The sequence below is a fragment of the Talpa europaea genome (assembly GCF_964194135.1).
Source record: "Talpa europaea genome assembly, chromosome: 16".
NCBI lineage: Eukaryota > Metazoa > Chordata > Mammalia > Eulipotyphla > Talpidae > Talpa > Talpa europaea.
Window position 1 is genome coordinate 33,363 of NC_140084.1, and position 22,198 is coordinate 55,560.

A 22,198-nucleotide genomic window follows, 5' to 3' on the forward strand; every position below is an offset into this window, starting at 1 on the left:
CAGGGAACCTCAACAGACCCACAAGAATTGTGACAGGGAGCTTGAGACGCCACAGCCTTTCCTGGAAGGGACGCCTGACACGCTCCTGGCCGAGGGGGCGACCAGCAGGGCTGCTGCGGAATGACCCTTGATACGGAATCGGTCAGGTGAATGGGGAAGCCGGAGAGAAGGAGGTTGTCAGAGAGGGGCCGCGGGCCTGAGACAACAGGAGCAGATGGCAAGACTCTCGTAAGCTTGTCTGGAGGCTTGGACTTTAGCCTGAGCGCGGACAGTGGGAGACACTGAAGAGATTTTTGAGGCTGTAAATAAATGACGTGACAAACAGGTTGTCTTGTGAGGGCAGCGAGGACCGAGGGAAGAACTGCAGACAGCCCTTGGGAAACATCTGGGTCCTCCCTTTCCTCTCCCCAGTCAGGCAAAGATAGGAGGACATCAACCCACCCAAGACAGCAGATGTGCCCTTGCTCGTCAGGTACAAATTCAGACCCCAGGCCCAGCTTCAGAAAGGACCATGCGCGGACCAGTGGGTCTGGCCCTGCCTTGTCCAGTGGCAGGTGACCAGCCTGCAATCGAGGATTGTGGATTTTACAGACACACGTGATCAGAGACGTGGCTTTAACTTCATTATCAACTTCATGTTTTCCAGTTTCACCTTTTGAATTTCCTGACTTAATTCCTCTCCTTGATTCCTTTATAAAGCATGGAAGTAAGTCACTTAAGTGCAACATTTTCTCTGGTGGCACCATGAAGCAGGTGACAAAGGGATGATCTTACTGAGTGTTCCATCCGCAGAAAGGTGGATTAATATCCTAATATTATACGATCGGTAACTCGTCATCTATTATATGATAAAATGCCTTTGCCTTTCAATCTGAAATATTCCTTCTTCATCCAGAGAACAGATCTACTTTTTCTTTTTAGAATTTATAGAAAATAACGCCTATGTTTTTTATTAACACTCTGTTTGATGAATGTTCCATATTTGGGAAAAAGTAACATAGCTAGATGGGACTTCCTATTTGTATACAATTTACAGATTCAGTGCAATTTTGATGAAACTTTAAATGGTGTTCTTCAACAACATGGAATCAATACTGTTCAAGTTCATATGGAATCACAAAACCTCGAGTAGCGTAAGTTCTCCTGACTAAAAGAGAGGAATAATGGAGGTCTGACACTCCCAGACAGCTGACAACATGACAAAGCTATTCTCATAAAAACTGTGTTGGGACAAAACCAGACACAGAGACCAATGGAATCAAATTTAAGCCCAGAAATAAAACCAACCATATATGGTGAACTAACCTATGACAGAGGAGCAAAGAATATACATTGGAAAAAAATAGCCTCTTCCATAAATGATGCTGGGAAATTGGATTGCAACATGCAAAAGAATGGAACTAGACCACTACTTCACACCACACACAAACCAACTCCAGAGGATGAAAGACTTGCATGTGAAACCTGGCACCATAGAATACACAGAAGGGAACACAGGCCAACACTCAATGACACGATCCTCAGAAATGTGTTTGAGGAGTTGTCTCCAGAAGCAAGGAAACCAGGGAGAATGTAGAGAGCTGGGGCTACAGCAAGCAACAGTCATCAACACAGAGACACCATTGCATGAGGGGAAATATCGGCACACCACACCACATACAGCTAAGGGACTGATATCAAAGATCTACAAAGAGCTTACACAACTCAACAAAACAAACAACCCAGTTTAAAAAATGCCATAAGTAAAAAGACACTTTGCCAAAGAAGAAATGCAAATGGCCGGCAGGCACAGAAAAGATGTTCAGCGTCACTGATATCAGGGAAATGCAAATCAAAACCACAATGAGCTGCCACCTCACTCCACTGAGAAGGCTCCACATTTAAAAAGAGAAACTGGAAACAACAAATGCCAGAGAAGTGGCGGAGAAAAAGGAGCCTCTGACACCACCGGTGGGCACGCAAACTGGTCCAGCCACTATGGGCAGCTGTGTGGAGGGTCCTCAGAACACTGAAAATGGGTCTACACATGATCCGGCATTCCACTCCTAGGAATCTACCAAAGAGACAAAAAAAAACCAGGAAATCTGAACTGCTGTGTTCATTGCAGCCCTATTTATAACAGCCGTGACATGGAAACAACTCAAATGCCAGAAAACAGATGAATGGATCAACACGCTGTGGTACAGTTACACCACGGAATATTGCTCAGCAATCAGAAAAGACCCATTCATGCCACTGGTGGCGATATAGATGGAGCTGCAAGGGATGATGCTACCACAATAAGGCAGGAGAAAGATCAACATCAGGTGGTTTCACTTACATGTGAAAAATAGAGAAACGGAACAAAAGGTAGAGAAAAAGACAACCCTAGCAGGCTGACCAAGACCTGAGGCACCCAGCGGGGAGGGGAGGGAGGGGGGTGAACAGAAGGGAGGGAAGAGCACAAGGGATTATGGTGATGGGGCACGGGGGCTATTTTGGTGGGAGCATCATGGGGACCACCCCTGAGGGGAGACACCAATAACTAAAAAAATGAACAACGATGCAAGAAAAGAAAAAAAGAGAGAGATGGTCTTTAAGGACAGGGAAGACCCAAAGACAATATAAATCAATAAATGCTCTAAAGGGGGTCTCACCTGAGCACTGCTGGAGGCACTGCCTAGGCATCCCCTCATCCGTTTTTCTAGATCTCAAGGAATTGTCTCTGGCCTGTGCAGCAAGTAAGCCTGCTGTGTGTGAATAATTAGAAAAATGCTATTTTTATTTTTAAAGATTTATTTATTTATACAAGAACCGGGGTACAGGCCAGAGGTGCGGGGGTGAGAGGAGTCACCAGAGACAGAGTGGGGAGCAGAACTGGTGGATGGATTGAAATCCAGGGCTGAGGGGGACAGCGGGGAGACGGGGAGGTCTGCTGCGCCCTGAGGGCTGCTCCTGGCCCACAGGGGTGGACTCGTCCTGCAGGGGCTGGCCAGAGCTGGGGATCTCCATCTGTACCCCCCTGCCCCCCATGAAGCCCATGAACATGACCTGAAATGGTCCCCAGTTCTCACGGGGAAGCTGAACACGATCTGAGTTGTAGGAGAGATGGCGCCGCCATGGGGATCATGATGGAAAGACCTCGCTCAGGGCAGTGACCTCCTGCCCCAGGACGGTGTGGGGGCTCTTGACCCCAGCTCCCCCTGTGCGGGCAGCAGCTGCTGGCCCAGTCCCGGTGCCGCCCCCGGCCAGGGCCTCTCTCCCCGCCGGCCCTCAGCAGAGGCAGTACCGCTCAAGGCCCCACCCGGCCCGGGACCCTGAGACGACAGGGGGGCTCCAAGCAGAGCAGGGGCGCACGCACCCCACTCGGAACCCTGGATATCCAGTTGCTGCATCCCCAGGACTCCCCAAACCCTCTGAGCACTCCCTGGCCCTGGCCACACTCGCCGGGGGCTAGAGGGTCATCTGCAACCTCCGCTGGCACTAACACCCCCAGAGCACCCTGGATGGAGGGGCGAGGTCACTTGTCAGGGAGGCTACCCCAATCTACCACAGGCAGTGACCGCGCCCACAGCCAGGAAAAGCAAATAGGCCCCCCACAGTCACCTCAACGCACCCAAGCCCCGGACAACCCGCATCCCTGATGGGGAAAAGTCCGCACATGCCCCAGCTGACCTGAGAAACCCCAGGCTCAGCCACCAGGTGAGCCAGGCCCCACCCACCCACTGTGAAGGCGCAAAAGTGACAATTTCAGAACCGTTGGTAGGGGCCGACAGAAACCCCCTAGACCCTCTACCCCCTGTCTTCTCAATATGTGATTCACAACGTGTCATTACTCCTCAGATACTTCTCAATGCTCCTTACTGCAGTATTTCCCCTCAGATTTTTCTCCTCAGAGGCCAGTCTTCTCCTCAGAATCTGCTTCCCAATGTGTCATTTCACCTCAGATATTTCTCCTCAACACTCCTTACTGCAGTATTTCCCCTCAAATTTTTCTCCTCAGAGGCCTGTCTTCTCCTCAGAATCTGCTTCCCAACGTGTCATTTCACCTCAGATATTTCTCCTCAACAAGAATTACTGCAGTATTTCTCCTCAGATTTTTCTCCTCAGAGGCCTGTCTTCTCCTCAGAATCTGCTTCCCAACGTGTCATTTCACCTCAGATATTTCTCCTCAACAAGAATTACTGCAGTATTTCTCCTCAGATTTTTCTCCTCAGAGGCCAGTCTTCTCCTCAGAATCTGATTCCAAGGGTGTCATTTCTCCTCAGATATTTCTCCTCAACCCTCCTTACTGCAGTATTTCTCCTCAGATTTTTCTCCTCAGAGGCCAGTCTTCTCCTCAGAATCTGATTCCAAGGGTGTCATTTCTCCTCAGATATTTCTCCTCAACAAGAATTACTGCAGTATTTCTCCTCAGATTTTTCTCCTCAGAGGCCTGTCTTCTCCTCAGAATCTGCTTCCCAACGTGTCATTTCTCCTCAGATATTTCTCCTCAACAAGAATTACTGCAGTATTTCTCCTCAAAATTTTCTCCTCAGAGGCCTGTCTTCTCCTCAGAATCTGCTTCCCAACGTGTCATTTCACCTCAGATATTTCTCCTCAACAAGAATTACTGCAGTATTTCTCCTCAGATTTTTCTCCTCAGAGGCCAGTCTTCTCCTCAGAATCTGATTCCAAGGGTGTCATTTCTCCTCAGATATTTCTCCTCAACAAGAATTACTGCAGTATTTCTCCTCAGATTTTTCTCCTCAGAGGCCAGTCTTCTCCTCAGAATCTGATTCCAAGGGTGTCATTTCTCCTCAGATATTTCTCCTCAACCCTCCTTACTGCAGTATTTCTCCTCAGATTTTTCTCCTCAGAGGCCTGTCTTCTCCTCAGAATCTGCTTCCCAACGTGTCATTTCTCCTCAGATATTTCTCCTCAACACTCCTTACTGCAGTATTTCTCCTCAGTTTTTTCTCCTCAGAGGCTGTTCTCACTATGTGCTTCACAACGTGTAATTACTCCTCAGATACTTCTCCTCAACATTCCTTACTGCAGTATTTTTCCTCAGAGGCCTGTCTTGTCCTCAGAATCTTCTTCTCAATGTGTCATTTCTCCTTAGATATTTCTCCTCATCAAGACTTGCTGCAATATTTCTCCTCAGTTTTTTTTTTTTCCTCAGACGCTTGTCTTCTCCTCAGTATGTGCTTCCCAATGTGTCATTTCTCCTCAGATACTTCTCCTCAACACTCCTTAGTACCCTATCTCTTCTCAGATTTTTCTCCTCAGAGGCATTTTTTCTCCTCAGAATCTGCTTCCTTGGGTGTCAATTCTCCTCAGATATTGCTCCTCAACACACCTTACTACAGTATTTCTCCTCAGATTTTTCTCCACAGAGGCCTGTCTTCTCCTCAGAATCTGCTTCCTAGGTTGTCATTTTTCCTCGGATATTTCTCCTCAACACTCCTTACTACAGTATTTCTCCTCAGACTTTCTCCTCAGAATCTGCTTCCCAACGTGTCATTTCTCACCTGATATTCCTCCTCAACACTCCTTACTACACTCTATCTCCTCAGTTGTTTCTCCTCAGAGGCCTGTCCACTCCTCAGAATCTGCTTCCTAGGGTTTCATTTCTCCTAAGATAATTCTCAACACTCCTTACTACAGTATTTCTCCTCAGAATTTTCTCCATAGAGGTCTGTCTTCTCCTCAGAATCTGCTTCCTAGGGTGTTATTTCTCCTTCTCCTCAACAACAATTACTATAGTATTTCTCCTCATATTTTCTCCTCAGAGGCCTGTCTCCTCTTCAGAATCTGCTTTCCAACCTGTCATTTATTGGTTCGATTCCCGGCCAGCCAGGGAGAAACCCACATGGCGTGCAGACCTCTCCTGCCATGCCCGCTGCGCCCCTCAGAAGTGCTTTCACCAGTCTGCTTGTTCTGCTCCCCGCTTTGTCTCTGGTGCATTCTCTCACCCTCCCACACCTCTGACTATATCCCAGTTCTTGTATAAATATATAAATCTTTAAAAAAAAAAGATTTGGGCCTCCCTGGTGGCGCAGCGGTTGAGCACTGGGTTGCGAAGCTGCTCGCAGCCTCGGTGGCGCTGGTTCGATCCCCGGCTGCTCCCCGGCCACCGGAGGAGGGTCCCGCATGGTGCGCAGCCCTGTGCTGCCGCCCGCTGCTCCCCTCAGCAGTGTACTTCAGTCCTTCTGCCTGCTCTGCTCCCCGCTCTGGCTCTGGTGAATTCTCTCACCGTCCCTCGCTTCTGACTGTACCCAGTGCATGTATAAACAAACAAATAAAATAAATAAATAAATAAAACATGCCTCTATTAAAAAAAAAAGATGCAACCTATAAAGCTATCCGCAGCCACTTCAGCACAAGTTCGATCCCTGGCCAGGGAGCTAACCACATGGCACAGCAGATCCCTCCTGTCTCCCTGCCGCTCCCCTGAGCAGTGTATTTCACTCTGCCTGCTCTGTTCCCCACTCTGTCCAGTGACTCCTCTCACCCCCCACACCTCTGGCCTGTACCCCAGTTCTTGTATGCATAAGTAAATAAATAAATCTTTTAAAAAATAAAAGAATTACCCCATATGCCATTTTGTGGATCAGGAAACGACAGGGAACTAAACAGTAGTACGGACTCACTCAAACAGGACCGACAGGAACCAGCTCATCTAGGCACGAATATTCTTCCCCAGATAAGGCAACATGCAGCTCTAGCATCATGTCCTTTATTGCCTGGATACATTTCCTGCCCATCATCTCTTTGCTCTCTTCCTACGAGAGAGGGGTTTTATTTCTGCCACTGCTCTGTTACCTCATTTTCCAGACATGTCTGTTCCCTCTATACTTATCTATACTTTGTCTTTCTCTTTCACTAGGTTATAGACAACCCCCCTCTTTTTCTCTGTAAGCCTTTTTTTTTTTTTTACCATAACCTATCCCTTTGGCCCTTCGTCCCTCCCTGCTCCCGCTTAACCTCAAAAACCTGCTTTGGGTTATCAATGTTCACAGCTTTTTAATTATTTCACTTCATCAGTATATCCACTTTGATTCCCTATTTTACACATATAAGTAACATTGCCCAATATTTGTCTTTATAGTTCTGACTCGCTCTATTTCACCTAATTCTCTCAAGCTCCTTCCATTTTACCATAAAGGACACTCCTCTCTCCTCACACCTGAGGAGTGTTCTGTGTGCTCTCTTTTTTTTTTAAAGATTGATTGATTGATTGATTTATACAAGAACTGGGGAACAGGCCAGATGCGAGGGAGGGTGAGAGGATTCACCAGAGCCAGAGGGGAGAGCAGAGCAGGCAGACTGACGAAATATACTAGGGCTGAGGGGAGCAGCGGGCACGACAGGAGAGGTCTGCTGCGTCACGTGGGACCCTCGCTTACCGGCCAGGATCGAACTGGCGCTGCCGAGGCTGTGAACAGCTTCACAGAACGGCCCTCAATTGCCTGTGCCACCAGGGGAGGCCCCATGTGCTCTTTAAGGCTTTACCCTCCCTTCACAGACCTTGTTGATTGTCCAGGTAGTCTGCCCGTGTACTCTCCTTTCCTCCACGTTCATGGAGAAATCTGAGAGAAAGTGGAAGGCAAAGAGCCTTAAGACATGAGGTTCGGCCCTGGATTCATTACCCACATAAGCCCTTTCTTTTACCTTTAGAATTCAGACGCCTTCATTATTTACAAGGGTTGTTAAGGTGTCGACTAAAGTCATCCACGTGAGAACACGTCACGAGCCCTGACTGACTAAAGAAATGCACCTTGTCTTTTCATGTGACTCTCGCATTGCAGGGAATGTCCAGAGATGCAGTAAGAAGTGAATCTAGTTTGAAGGAAATGTCAGGAACGGCCGCTTTGCTGAACACCAGTGGCTCAGAGCAGGCCCGGAGACCAGAGAACCTTCCTAAAGAAGCAAGTACTTCTGGACAGCACTCTAGACAAAAATGGGGTAAGAGAAAAGAATTGGGTTTTCATCCTCTGAGTCCTGTAGGAAGGTTAAGAATGAACTAGCTGTGTGGAGTGGACTTTGGATGTGCCCGGGCACATTCCCCCACATTGGGAATGACAAACTCGAAAGTCAAAAGGTCAAAGAAAGGCCCAAACCTTTGCTTACAAGGATAAGGCAGAAGAACATTGCAAAGGCCTTTTCCAACCTGCCAACAGGCCAAAAGTGGAGCTCTAGGGAGCATGAGAGAGTGACGGAGGGAGAGCCAAGCCCAGGCCAGAGAGAGAATCCAAAGGACACAGGCAAATTATTCACTGGGGTAGGATTGTCAGTAACTACAACAGGCGAGTATGGAGTGGGCATCCATGAGCAGTCACACCTCAGCACACACCAGAAGATACACACAGGGGAGAAGCCCTGTGTCTGCAGGGAGTGTGGGCGAGGTTTCGGCCATAAGTCACACCTAATCACACACCAGAGGACACACAGAGGAGAGGCTCTGTGTCTACCAGGGTGAGTCAGTCATTTCCTGTCAATCACTTCTCAGCAGCCACAGAGGACAAAAGTAGCCGCCACTCATTCTGCACTTCTTGTGGGGCTGGGGGTGGGGGCTTCTGAGGAAATCTACTGATGGGTCCACTCCCAAGAGCCTAGTGGGGTCAGAAACCATCTGAACCACCCTCCACTCTCCAGACAAGAGCTGAGGAGAAACAGGTATCTGAGTGGCCTGGCGGTCAGTGCCCTCCATGGTTGTGTCTGTTTTGTCTTGTTGCCTTTGCTCGAGTAAATTTTGTCTCCATACAAACCTGACCCAGGTCACGTGCCTCAGTGGTCCTTGAAGGCAGAGGGAATTGAGAGGGCCACGCAGAACTCACTCTCACCCAGGCTGCACACAGCGCAACCCCTGGCAAGGTGTCTATCTGGAATCAGACTAAGCAGGTAACTGGAGAATCGGCTGCTGGGCCCAGGGAGAGCAATCCAGGGCTGAGGCTCCCGGGGAGGGAAGTCCCTGTCCAGAGGGAAGTGGGGCCTTTTCTCTTGAAAGAGCCCTTGCCTCTGCGGACACCCTGCTCCCTCCCTCTGGGGCCTGTCCAGCTCCTGCCTCTGCAGCCTGGGGTGAAGCCCTGGTGTGTGGTGTGCTGTGCCTCCCTCCTGCCCCTCAGGGTCCGCATTGTGGGGCTCCGCATTGTGGGGCTCTGCACATGGACTCTGGACCCAAGCTGAGCCCTGCCCTGAGGAGGACAGGACACTCCAGCTCTGCTGTCCCGTTTGTAGCTATTCGAGGGGGTGATGGCCAGTCTCTTCAACAGCACGGCCACAGCGGGTGGCTGGCAGTGCAGGCCACCCCGCCTTGTCCTCTCCCTGCAAAGCGCTCAGTGCCCACTTGCAGGCGGTCATCGCTGGTCAAGGGAGGGGTGGGGCCTGGGGGCCAAATGCATTGGGGGGCCGACACCCCACGCTCTGTGACTCGATTCCCCTGGGGAGGAGGCGTGAGGTCAGGGATGCGCCTCCTCCCAGGCACTGCCCTTCCACGGGGGTGCGAGGGCGACCTCACACCCCCCAACGCGGGCGGGCCGTGGAACCCCGTACGGGGACCGCCGGGGCGCGGGTCCTCCTGGCCGGCGCGCGCGGAGACCAACCGCGTCCACCCGGCGGAGCCCGCGCGCAGCGCCCGCCCCGGAGGCTGCGGGAGGCCCCGGGGGTCCCGCCGGCTCCCGGGTTCCGGCGCCGCCCTCGCGGCCGCACCCCGCCCTCGGGCCGCCCTCCCGCCTCGCCGGCGTCCACGCCCCACGCGGTCACCTGCTTCCTGCGCGGGTCGGAAGGAGGGCGCCGGCGCTGCCCGCGAGGAGAGGACCGCGCCCCGCGGCCCGCGGCGTCCACAGCCGGGCTGGCGGGCGGGGCTCGGGCGGTGGGCGGGGCTCGGGCGTGGGGCGGGGCTCGGGCGGGGGCGGGGCTCGGGCGGTGGGCGGGGCTCGGGCGGGCCGTGAGGGCGGGAGGGGCGGGGCTTGGAGCGTGGGGGCCGCAGCGGCCCGCGGGGTCCAGCCGGCCGTGGGCCCGGCGCGGGGACCCCACACTCCAGCTCCCAGGACGGACGCGAGCCCCGCAAGGCCGCGCAGTCCCGGGCGCAGCGGGCGAGAGCGGCTCCCCGCGCCAGGCTCCCCGGGCCCGAGGCTCCCAGCGGGCGCGGCCGGGGCTGGGGGTCCGGCCGCCCCGACGGCCCGTCCCGGCTCTGGAGCGCGGCGGCTCCGGGCCGCGGGGTGCCGAGGGCGGCCTGAGCGCGGGGCCGGATGCGCTTTCCCCGCCGCCGGGACCCTGGGGCCGGGCGGGTCGGGAGGGGCCGGGCCCGCAGGGAGAGGAGCGCCCCGCGGCCCCGAACCCGCCGCACACGGGACGCCCCGGGGCCTCTGGCCAGCGCGGGGCTCAGCCGAGTGCGGGGCGCCGGGGGGCCCGCGCCGGCCGCGCAGCGGTTTCCTTGAGACGCTTCGGCCTCTTTAGAACACGCCGAGCGGATGCGGGGGGTCGGGGAGCAAGAGCCCCTAACCCCCCCGCCCCCGCCCCCCCCACGACCCACCCGCGCCCGGTCTCTGTTCGCCGCCGCGGGGGCCGTCGTGGCTGCGCCGGGCCGTCGAGGGCGAGCACGAGCCTGGCACCCCCTGGGCCTCGGCCGCCCCTCGCAGGGTCCCCCCACCCCCTCGCCGCCTCGCTTGGACACCCCCGCCCCCCGCCCGCCCCTCGCCGGGTCCCCCGCAGGCCCGGCCCGGCCTCGCCCCAGGACACCCCCGCCCCCCGCCACGGCCCCCCTCCAGCCCCAGCCTCCTTCCCAGCGCCCGGGGCTCGCTGGCGGGCGGGGCTCCCGGCTGACCGCGCCCGGGGCGGTGGGCTCGCGGCCGGCGGTTCGCTCCTCCCCGGGCATTTGCCGAAACAGGGGTGCGCCTGCCTGTCCTTGGGGTTACCTCCCTGCTCACGTGCGCTTGAACCTCAAGGGCGGGTTCCCCAGCCCTGCGAGCCGCGCGGGCCCGCCCTGCCCTCCCGCTCCCCGCGGAGCCACTAGAAAGGCCGGGCAGGGCGGGGGGTCCGGCGGGGGGACCAGGCGGAGACCGCGCCGACCCCCCGCTGCCCGTCTCTGTCCGCGGACGGCGCGGGACGCGCCCCTCCCGGCCCCGCGCTCGGCGGCTCCGCCTCACCTGCCCGGCGGGCGCCGGCGGCTCGGGCGCGCGCAGGTGGGCGGCGGAGAGGCAGGAGCGCAGATCCTCGCCCCCCCGCCCCCCCGGGCCCGCCAGGCCCCCCGGCCCGGGCGTCCTTGCTGTCGACTCCCCAGCGCGGAGGCGCCGTCACGAGCCCGCGGGGCGGGGGGGACCCGAGGCGGCGGCGCAGGGACCCGGGCGTCCAGGTCACACTCAGCGTCGCGGGCGCGGACGCGGCGCCCGGTCGGGCTGGGCTCAGGCTCGGGGACTGGCCGCGGGAGAGGTCGGGGTCCTGCGCCTGCACCCCGGCCCCGCGCCCGCGCCGGCCCCGCCTCGCCCCCGCGCCCCCCCTCCGCCCCCTCCGCCCCGCCCCTTCCCCCGAGTCCCCCCTCCGCCCCGCCCCGGGTCCCCCCCGCCCCGCCCCCGGGTCCCCCCCCGCCCCGCCCCCGGGTCCCCCCCCGCCCCGCCCCCGGGTCCCCCCCCGCCCCGCCCCGCCCGGGCCCCGCGCCACTTCCGCCGAGGAGCTCGGGTGCGGCAGGTCAGTGCGGCTGGCCCGTCCTGGGGACCCGCCCGCGGGCCGACCTCTCGGCCTTGGCCCCCCGTGGGCCCCGAGGGGACGCCCCGCCCCGCCCCGCCCCGCCCGGCCGGTCCCGGAACGCGCGGCCCGAGCGCGGGAGGGCTGGGGCCGGGGGCAGGGCCGGCAGGTCAGGCGAGGGGCGGGCGGGGGAGGCGCGGAGGGCGGCGGCGCGGGGCGACCTCTGTCCCCGCGAAGTCCGAGCCCCGCGGCATGAGCTCCCGGGCAGCCCCGCGCCTGCGCACGCTGCAGCGACACCTGGGCTCCCCGGAGGTAGGGGCTCCTGGACCCGCACCCCTGCCTGCGGGTGGGGCTACGTGTGGGGGAGGGTGAGAGGGACCAAGGTGGGGGAAGACCCGCCAGCCCGACAGCCCGGTTCTGCAAGGGCCCAGGCCAGGCCCAGGCTGGGAGGGGGCCTGGCTGGGGAAGGGGCTCCAGGGGGCAGGGGAGGCGGCCCCTGGGGATGGGGTCGGGGATGGGGTCGGGCCTGGGGGCACCTGTAGCTGCGCAGGGTTCCAGGGCCTTTGCTGATTCAGTGACTCAGGGCACCCCAGGCCCTGGGGCAGTCTGGCCTCAGTCCAGGGGCTGTTTGCTCTGAGGCCGTGTGGACACAAGGCTCACCCTACCCCTCCCGTGGCCCAGGGCAGAGGTATGGAGCCGGCCAGCAGCCCACTGACCACACACGTGCTGGACACGGCCTCAGGGCTCCCGGCCCAGGGCCTCTGCCTCCAACTGTCCAGGCTCGAGGACCACAGCCAGCAGTGGACTGAGCTGACAAAAAGGTAGGGGGTCCTGGGAGGGGGTTCAGGCCACCCCGAGTCCTGGCCTGCAGGGCAGAGGTGAGGGGCCCGGGACAAACAAGGATTTCTGGCTCTGAGGCTGGGCTGGGCTGACCACTGCCCACAGCCCCTGGAGCCCAATTCATCAGGGCTGGTGGGGTGGGCAGTGAAGGCCAGGTGTGGAGTCTTGTCTCCGAGTCTCAAGCAGGGGACCGAGCTTGGGACTGTGTGCCAGGCGGCCCGGAGCACCCATTCTGCTCCTCGCCTTGCCCGACACACCTGCCAGCCCCACAGCACCCCCCAGGCCTGGCCGCCCCTGCCAGCCCCGCAGTCACCCCCACAGGCCCAGTGGCCCCAGCCGGCCCTGCAGTCACCCCCGCAGTTCAGGCCGCCACTGCTGGCCCCGCAGTCACCCCACAGGCCCGACCACCCCAGCAGCCCCGACCCTCCTCTTGGAGGGGGTGGCTCCCTCTGCCGGTACAGGTGGGGCTGGACCCCAAGGCCCGCAGAAGGTGCGTTCCACCCCCCATGGCTGGGCTGTCCAGGCTCTCTGCCCCTAGCCCCGTGGACAGAGACACAGGACTTGGTCCTTATGGGGTATGGCCGCAGGCCCAGGCCCCCTCGCTGGGGAGCCCCTGGAGCAGGCCGACGGGGCTGGCTGTGGACCAAGCGCGGCACGCGGGCCAGGAAACAGGCGCTGAGGCCACCAGACAGCAGACCCCAGCACTCTGCTTTCAGAGTCTGCATGGGTGCTGGGCAGCGTCTGGGCAGTAGGGCAGGCACAGAGCGCTGCTGCACGGGGAGGCTAGGCTGTGCTGCCCCTCCCAGGTGGGCCTGCTGGACCCCAGCAGGGCCCGGCTGCCATGGCAGCACCTGTCCTCTTCCCCAGCTACACCAACCTGGACGGCCGCTGCCCGGGGCTCCTGCCCCCAGGCCAGATGAAGGTGGGCACCTACAAGCTGTTCTTCGACACGGAGGGCTACTGGAGGAGGCAGGGGCAGGCCAGTTTCTACCCCTACGTGGAGGTGAGCCCCGCCACTGCCCGGGCGGGCCCTGACAGCCGTGGCTTTGAGCTTCCAGAACAAAGGGGCCCAGCCCAGGCAGCGGGGACTTCACAGCCCAGGCCCCGGGCACGGGCAGGGCGAGGGTGACTCACCCAGGCGGTCGGCGCCTAACCCACCGCCCTCTCCCCTGGCCCCTGAGAGCTGGGCCCTCAGGCCTGCTGTCTGGGAGAGTCGGCCCCCTCAGCCCTTCTCGGTGGGCACCCAGGGCCTCATGCAGCACCCTTTCTGCTCCGCAGGTGGTTTTCACCATCACAAATGAGACCCACAAGTTCCACGTGCCCCTGCTGCTGAGCCCGTGGTCCTACACCACATACCGGGGGAGCTAACGCTGCGCCCCGTCCGCCCACCGTCCACCCACCATCCACCCTCTGCCAGGGCGGAGGGGCCCCGTGGCCAGGCCTGTGATTCGGTGCCAATAAAGGTGGTGCTGGCCTGCCACTGTTGTCTCCAGCTGCTGCGGCAAAGCCTGTGGAGGGCAAGGAGGGCAGCCTCGGGGTGGGGCTGGGGCTGCCCCCACAGGCAAGAGGACATGCAGCAGATGTGGAGAACCTTCATTTGCTAATGACTGAAGCCTCGGAGGCCCTTGTGTGTGAGGGCATCGTTCAGGGGCTATGTCGGGGTGCCCACGAGCCCCGCGGGGCCCTGGCCCAGCGTCTGCCCCACCACAGCCGTCTCCAGGGGCTTGAAGCCCACATTGTCCAGGGGGATCCCAAAGGCCAGGAGCTTGGCCTCGTAGGTCCGCAGCAGGTCGTTGTGGGCCTGTGGGCGGAGCATGGACACCGGTCAGTGACCTGCCTAGTAACCATGCGGCTGGGGCAGCAGATAGCTCCTCCCTGGCCCCCCCCCCACCGCCCACACAGGCCACGGCCCTGGCCCTGTTCCCACTCTGGGAAGTGGATCTCTCTGGAGGGCAGGCTCCGGGCAGGGTCTAGAGAGTCCTGTGTATGTGTCCAGGGAGGCCAATGCCAAGGTGAAGCAGGGCCAGCTCCAGAGAGTGGCCCTGGGCCGGTGCCTCACCCTTGCCTGTGGCCAGATGCAAGTCCAGCCCTACCACCCAGGGCAGCAGAGGCCCTGCTTCTGTGCACACAAGTGGTGGGCACCAGAGCATGGGGGGGTCCAGGTGAGGCTGGGAGGGTAAGGGAAAGCCAGGTGGCCTGGACACAGGAGCCCCTCCCCACCCACGGGCACAGCCTCCCTAGCTCCCCTGGGGTGGGCCTGAGCCTCTCATGGGGCAGCTCCTGGTGAATGTGCCCAGGGCCCCCGGGGAAGCCAGGCAGGGTCAGCACTGACACTTTGGCCTCCCCCAGGCAGGGTGGTGGCTACTATTAGCCTTGGGAGGGGCTGGAGAAGACCACGTCTGCCTTGCCTGCTGGAGGTCGTGGCATCAATCTTGGGGCAGAGGAGGCCCCTCCATGCCCCAAAGGCCAAGATGGCACTGGGATGGAGACAAGGGGCCAGGGAGGCCACTGGGGGGACGAGACTGACGTGCACCCACCCGACCTGGCCAGGGGCTCCAAGACAGGCGGGGCGTGAGCGGGTCCCACCTGGGGCCCAGGGGGAGATGGGGGGCAGGGTGGGCACCCACCTTGCAGACGCGGGCCAGCTCATACTGCAGGTCCTTGATGGTGCTGTTCTTGGACTCCAGGACGTCCTGCGGTGAAGGCTGGGGTGAGACTGAGCCCTGCATGGGCGGAAGCCAGTGGGGTCTGGGGGCCCCATGGGGCAGCCGGCACAGAACGGTCTCCACGGCCACAGTCTCCAAGGTGAAGGCCACGGAGGGGCTGGCTGGCCTGGCTCTGCAGCCCCTGCCACCAGCGCAGCTCGGGAGGCACCGCTGTGGCCGGCCCGAACCCAGCACAGCTGCAGTGACCGCCATGGGCAGGGCTGCTGTCCAGCCTGGCACGGCTGAGCCCGGCCACTGCCCGGAATGGGGAGGGGACAGACTCCTCCCCTTTAGGACCACAAGGCTGGGCCAAACCCCAAAGCCTGTCCCCACTGAGCCCAGAGCCTCAGCCCCCACAGACGCTCATCCTCAGCCAAAACCACTGGCTTGGACACCCAGCCCCGCCCTTGCCCACACAGGTGCCGCCGCCCCCACCTGCCCACCTGCCACACAGTCCTCACCCAGAGCCTTCCATGGCTGCCCCCCAGCCCCAAACTTGGGGTGCAGCTGGCCCCACTCACTGCACCTCAGCCTGTATCCCTCCAAACTGGATCCCAGAGCAGAGAGGCACTGGCCTCCCCTTGCTGGGCCTCTCACCCTGGCCGCGCCCAGGGCCTGCAGCTGCGAAGCCCACCCGAGACCCAATGGGCAGGGCCTCAGGAAGGAGAGGGCGTGAGGGGCTGAGGAGCCACTAAGACCCCAGAGAGGCCACCCAAGGCCGAAGAGCTAGGGCGCACGGGGGCCGCCATGGCCTGCATGGGCCAGGAAGGAGGGTCCCCAGGGCAGGGGCTCGGGCACTGTGAGACCCACCTCCAGCTTCCGGGACACAAGGGTCAGGGCCGCGGGGTCCAGGTTGGAGGCCGCCAGCACCTCGCTGAGCTGCACCTCCTTCTTCTCCACAGCGGCACCGAGTGCCTGCAGCTTGTGCTCCAGGACCAGGTTCCGGAAGCCCGCCTTCTGCTGCACCTCGAGCACGGCCGCCACGAACCTGCGGTAGAGCTCGTCCCGCTCCTGCTGCACCTGCCAGCGTCAGGGGTCAGGTGGCTCTGCCCGCCATCAGCGCACAGAGGTTGGGGGCGGCCTGTGTCGGCCTCAGGCCAGCGTCGGGGCCGAGCAAGAACACAGGCTCTTCCCCAGCAGCCCCAAACCCGTGTGGAGGACCCCAGGAGGAGCGGGGGGGGGGGGTGGACAGCTGGCGACAGAGCACCCGGCCACTGCACACAGAGGGACCAGGAGCGAGCAGGGCCTGCTGGGAGTGGGGGGCTATGTCCTGTGCTTTCGGGGCTGCCCGGCTGCGTCTGTGTGGGCATCTTTTCCTTCACTGATCTGCCCTTTCAAGAGGGCAGCTCCTGCCTGCGCAGATGTTGCTCCTTAATAAAGTCACCGAGCCACCGCACAGGAAGTTCTGCCAGAGCCTCCCTCAGAGGACCCAGGCACCCCCTCACTGAGCCCCAGCCCAACGGGCAGCGCCCTGGATCACCCTGGGGCGCCCAGTCGTGCCCTGGCCGGGGCCTCCCACCAGCTATGGCCGGACCCCCACTAGTCCGGAGGCAGAGCCAGTGCAGCCCCCAGCCTGGCACGGGGCCAGGCCCGTCAGCCCACAAAGGTCCTTTCTAAAGGCCTTATTTTCCACTGACTTCTGTTCACCTGTCTGGCTTTGGGGTTGTGTCCCACCTCCACCAAACCAGTGCTGTGGCCCCCCACGCCTCCTCCTCCCTCCCAGAAGCACCCCCTGACCCCTTCCTTTTACTGCGACTAGAAATTAAGGGACTTCACAAGGTGTGAAAAGCAATCATCCCCCTCACCCGCTTCCCGCGGCCGCCCTCAAGATATCTGGGATGACCCTTCCGGGTGCTGCGCATGGATCCCCAGGCCCAGAGAGCGGACCCGGGGTGGCCCCGCAGGTGCCCCCCTTTCGGGCCAGGCCTGTCTTCACGGCCCCGCCCCCTGCCCACAGGCCCCGCCCCTCCCGCGGGCCCCACCCCTCGGGCCCCACTGCTGACCAGTAGGCACTGCGGGTCCCTAAGGAGGTACTGACTTTGGCAGAAGCACATTCCCTTGGGACATTCCTCCTGGTCTGGCGGGCAAAGAGGGCAAAGCCCTGGTCACGGGCTCCACCCGGGGCGCAGGGTCTATGGCCTGACAGGGAGGCCAGCCCAGTCGGCCGCCTGCACGGAGGCGGACACGGAGGCACCACAGAGGGCATCTTCAGGAAGGGAGGTCGCCCAGGCCTCCCTGCAGCCCCGGCTGGGTGGCCCAGAGCTGCAGCCTCACGGGAGCACCCGCACTGCCCAGGCCGAGCCCCACGGCCCCAACCTGTGCAAGCCACGTGCAGCTCCGCTGGCCCTACTGGCGGCCACCCCTCGCCCCCTCCCCCCCACTGCATGCCCCATGCCCCCTGTCCTCTGTCCCTGAGGCTTAATGCGCCGCCAGGGGCCACCCAGTCCGCCCTGAGGGCAGGAGGTCCCCCAGCCAGCAAGCGGGTCTCTAAGGGCCGACTGTGAGGCGGCGAGAGCAGTTCTGGAGATCTGGCTCTGCCTCCTTGGACTTCTGCAACTCTCAGTGAGGGGAGGCAGGGCCTGTCCTGACCGCCCAGAAGCAGAAAGCGCTGGGCCCAGAGACGGCGGGAGACCAACAAAGTCACCCGCCACCCCCCCCCCGAGACCAATGGAGACCACCAAAGAGAGCCCCAGAGACCCCCGGAGAGCCCTGGAGACACCACCAGAGACAGGAGACTCCCCCAGAGGCCACCAGAGACCCCTGGAGATGGAAGGAGACCCCCCTGGAAAGCGCCTGAGACCCCAGAGAGCGCCGCAGTGGGCACGGCTTCTCAGAAGCTTACACCGGGGAGGCGATTCCCACCCAGCCCACCCGCAGGGCTGGTCAGGCGGGGGACCCACTGCACAGGACTGCTCCCCGGCCGCGGTCGCATTCTGCACATGGATTTCCTGGCCAGCAGCTCTGGGAACAGACTTTCCTGGCGCCACAACCCTGCCTCATACATGTGGCCCAGCAGCCCTGGGGATCAGCTAGGCTGACACCGGGGCCACAGCCACACGGAGTGAGTTTAAGGTGTGCTCTGCCGGGCCCACCTTCCTGGCACAGAGGAAGTCTGGAGGGGGCGGAGGAAGCTGCTGGCCTGGCCTGCACAGGCAGTGGGGGTCCTGCACCCCTCACAGAGGCCATACCCGAGGCTTTGCGCTTGAAAACACACCCTCAGTTTTGCGCTTGAAAACACACCCATGCACAGAAAGACCCTCGCCATCTGGGTGAGCCTGCAGGGACCCCGGTGGCCCCACCTTGAGGAAACGCTGCTCCAGCACCTCATGCTCCCATTGCAGGCCCTTCAGCTCCTTCTCCGTGACCTTCAGACGTGCTTTTGTGCACTGGGGAGGGGAGGCAGGGACAGAAAGGGTAGAAGTCAGGCAGTCCCAGGCCACAGGGCCTGGGCCATGGCACAGAGAGCTGCCCAGAGGCAGGCCCAGGCCCTCCAGGGAGGGTGGCAGGGGCACCGGTCCCGGAGCACAACACCCATGAGGGGCTGCTGCCAGCCCTGCCGGTGGCAGGACGGGCACCCCTCGCGGAGCCTGCCAGAAGTTGCCGCGGAGGGTGCCGGACTCACCACCAAGATCTGCTTGTCCCTCTCATAGCTCCCCAGCTTGCGCTGCAGCTCCCCGATCTCCTCCCGCGCCCTCTGCAGGGGGTCTGCCAGCCGCTTGTTCTGGAGGGACACCTCCAGCATCTCCTTCTCCATGCGGTCCTCCTTCTTCCGCATGTCCTCCATCTGCTCCTGTGGGCATGCACGGCGGGGCTCAGCCGGCGGGCCGGGCCTGTGGTGTGCAGCTCAAGCGCGCCTGCGGCTTAGGCTGAGGCCGCATTTCTCTGCTGCAGATTCCACAGGACCGAGTGGCCCCCACCGGGCTTCTCCAGGACGCAGAAGCCGTCTCAGCGACCAGGCGCCTCCCCCAGCTCCCAGACCGCTCAGGCCACAGGAGAGGGCGCAGCCAGCACGACGGGGCACCTTGAGGGAGTTGATGAGCGCCAGGTTGTTGAGGGTGATGTCGTTGTAGTAGTTCTTGATGTCCGTGAAGGCCTCCTCGTGCCGCTGCATGAGCGTGTTGATCTGGCCGTTCTTGCGCTCCTCCACCTCGTGGATCTCCGTCTTCCTCCGCAGGTCCAGCTCGTCCCTGAGCAGCTTCATCTTCTTGTCGTACTTGGCCTCGATCTCTGGGGGCAGCAGCACAGAGCGCGGCTCAGCGGGGCAGGGCGCGGTGGAGGTCGAGGCACAGGCGCCCAGCTCCGCCCCGAAGACGAGGCCACGCCCCGGGGTCCCTTGGTCCCCCCAGGCTGCATCGCTGCTCCCAGTTGCCCTGGCTCTGGGCTACGCTGGTCACCGACAGACTCCCCCAGATGGGGAACCACGGAGAAGACTATTCTGCCACGCTGGCCACAAGACTGGGAACCATCCCTTCTCTAAGTGGCGCGGAGTCAGGACAGGTCGGCGATGGCGGCCACCCCGGTGGTGGTCACCCGCACAGCAGGTCGCCCTCCGCCTCGGGTCTCCTCCAGCGCGCTGCGGCCACTTCGTTCCTGCCGACAGCCCAGCCCACCCGCCGTGTGTGGGGACTGACCTCGCACCTGCCTCTCAAAGTCGTTCCGCATCTTGGTGATCTCCTCGGTGTGTTTCTGCAAACGCACAAGCGCGTTACTGGGCTGCAGCAGCCTCTCGCACCCAGCCCCAGCTCGGCAACCCGACCCCTCACCACAGGTGCTGCTAAGAGGACGAGAAAGAGGCAATATTGCACAGCCCTCAGGGTGAGAACTGGGGCAGCATAACAGAGGGCGACCTGGATTGACCTGAAAACTCGAGAGGCCTCCCTGCGGGTCAGTCTCAGGCTGTCACTGCTGCAGCCTGAGTCCGATCCCCGGCCAGGGAGCTACCCACAGGGTGCAGCAGACCTCGTCTGTCTCCCCGCCGCTCCCCTCAGCTGTGGATTTCTGTGGATCTGCCTGTACTACTCCCCACTTTGGTGAGTCCTCTCACCCCCCCACCTCTGGCCTACACCCCAGTTCTTGTATGCATAAATAAATAAGTCGTTTTAAAAATTTTTTTCTTTAAAAAAAATAATTAAAATTTTAAAAAACAACAACAAAATTCTGAAAACGTGAACACCATGCGCCCCAGGAGTCCGCTCCCGGCATCTACCCCAAGAACACAAAACCACCAACTCAAGACACGACACCCTCCAGCATCCACAGTGGCAGGACTGACAACAGTCAGGGCAAAGACACCACCCCTGAGGGTCTGGTCAGAAAAATGGGGTCAGCCGCGCCAGGACATGCTCAGCCCGAGGGGAGACAGAGCCCCTGGCAGTAACTTGCCGGAAGCACAGGGGGACAGCCCCTGGGCCACACAGGTCAACCTGGGCCCTTCCCATCGCAGTGGCCTAGACAGAGCCCCGTACTTGTGAAGACCTGGGGGCCTTAACAAGCAAGGGGCAAAGTTTCTGAGGTCGAGTAAGAGGAGGAGGAGGGTGGGGCTCGGGGCGTACGAGTTGGTGGTGGGAAAAACAAAACTGACAGAAAATAAAAAAACTAAAGAAAAACAAAACTCCCTCGACCCAAACCTTCCGCGTCCCACTTCGGCCACCCCTGTCCCCCACCCCTGTCCCCCCAGGTGGCCTGTGAGGCTACCAGCCCTACCCTCGCCTCCACCATCCCCCTCCCAGCCAGCAGCACCCTAGCGGGCATTGGACGGGCTGCTCACTCTCTGTCCCTGGGGGCCAATGGGCACTGGCCAAGCGCACGCCAGCCTCATCCCAGAGCCCAGCCTCGCCCAGAAGGGACCCAAAGTCCTGAGCTCGGCGGGCACGTGGGCCCAGCTGCAGGTCCAGGTCCAGGGCTGGCAAGCTGGGCATCCCTGTGGGCAGCCAGTTTGCTGCTCTGCAGGGATACTGGGCCTGGCCCCCATGGGGTCTGGCTGGCTGCCAACGTCTTTTTTAATTTCGATGAATTTGCCAACACGCAAGCATTTGTGCAGAAAGCCTGAATTCCCAGCCGCCGCGGAGGCGTCAGCCCGCGGCCACACACCTACCAGCCGCAGGCTCTTCACCACCACCTCGTTCGCCAGCTCCTGCTCCTTGAGCTCCACCTTCAGCGCCCGTGCGTCCTTGCGCAGCGCGCCCTCCTGCACACGGTGCTCCTTCTGCGCCAGCTTCATGACCACCGTGCCCTCCGCCTTCATCTCCGTCAGGTTGTTCTGGTGCTCGTACAGCAGGTGCTTCACCTTCTGCTTATACACCTGCGGGCGGGGCCTGTTCGCCACGCAACTGCACACGTGGGCACGGCCCCGCCCCGCCCACCCCGCCTGCACACCCCACACGCACACCCCACACGCACGCCACACGCACACCCCACACACACACCCCACACACACACCCCACACACACACCCCACACGCACACCCCACACGCACACCCCACACGCACGCCACACGCACACCCCACACACACACCCCACACGCACACCCTGCATACACACTGCTCTTTCCTGGCCGCCCCTCTGGTTCCCAGGCGACGGCGCACACTGGCTTCTCCGCGTCGGCCCCTCACCTTGATCTCCACCTGGTGTCGCTCCTCGGCCTCCTCCATCTCCCGGTCTTTGTTCCGCAGCTCAGCCTTCTTCTCCTCCAGCTGCCTCCGCGTGATCTCCCAGAAAGTGTGGATCTTGTCCCGCTCCAGCTGGAAGTAGTTCCGCTCCTCCCGCTCCCGGTCCAGCTCCTCCCGGATGCGCCCGACATGCTCCTCCACCTGGGGCGGAGCAGCCCGTGAGGCCCGGGGCCTGCCAGCAGCAAAGCGGGGCCTCTCTCCCCTGGAAGCAGGAAAGCTGAAAGGCAAGTCATCGGAAGCCAGGGGGGCCGAGTGGGGCGCACTGGGACCAGGAGGCATCTCGGGACAAGGCACCCCCCACCACAGCCACAGAAACACCAAAGGAAACCAGCCCAAGGC

The 22,198-nt window shown here is 61.0% G+C and overlaps 2 protein-coding genes across 2 annotated transcripts; one reads left to right on the plus strand and one right to left on the minus strand.

The window, feature by feature from the left end:
* Nucleotides 1–11,898: 11,898 nt before the first annotated feature.
* LOC311185766 (5-hydroxyisourate hydrolase-like) lies at nt 11,899–13,862 on the plus strand (the record flags this gene model as incomplete). Its single annotated transcript, XM_084256576.1, has 4 exons — nt 11,899–11,958; nt 12,328–12,467; nt 13,354–13,489; nt 13,765–13,862. 4 exons carry the CDS (start codon nt 11,899–11,901, stop codon nt 13,852–13,854), a joined length of 426 nt encoding a protein of 141 aa, XP_084112702.1. The 3' UTR covers nt 13,855–13,862.
* A 221-nt stretch (nt 13,863–14,083) lies between these two features.
* On the minus strand, nt 14,084–21,856 carry DRC4 (dynein regulatory complex subunit 4). The gene is made up of 9 exons (XM_084257179.1): nt 21,803–21,856; nt 21,286–21,492; nt 19,823–19,877; nt 19,213–19,418; nt 18,814–18,981; nt 18,491–18,577; nt 16,002–16,211; nt 15,114–15,179; nt 14,084–14,287 (listed from the first exon to the last, which is right to left on the minus strand). Exons 1-9 carry the CDS (start codon nt 21,839–21,841, stop codon nt 14,138–14,140), a joined length of 1,188 nt encoding a protein of 395 aa, XP_084113305.1. The 5' UTR covers nt 21,842–21,856; the 3' UTR covers nt 14,084–14,137.
* Nucleotides 21,857–22,198: the final 342 nt, after the last annotated feature.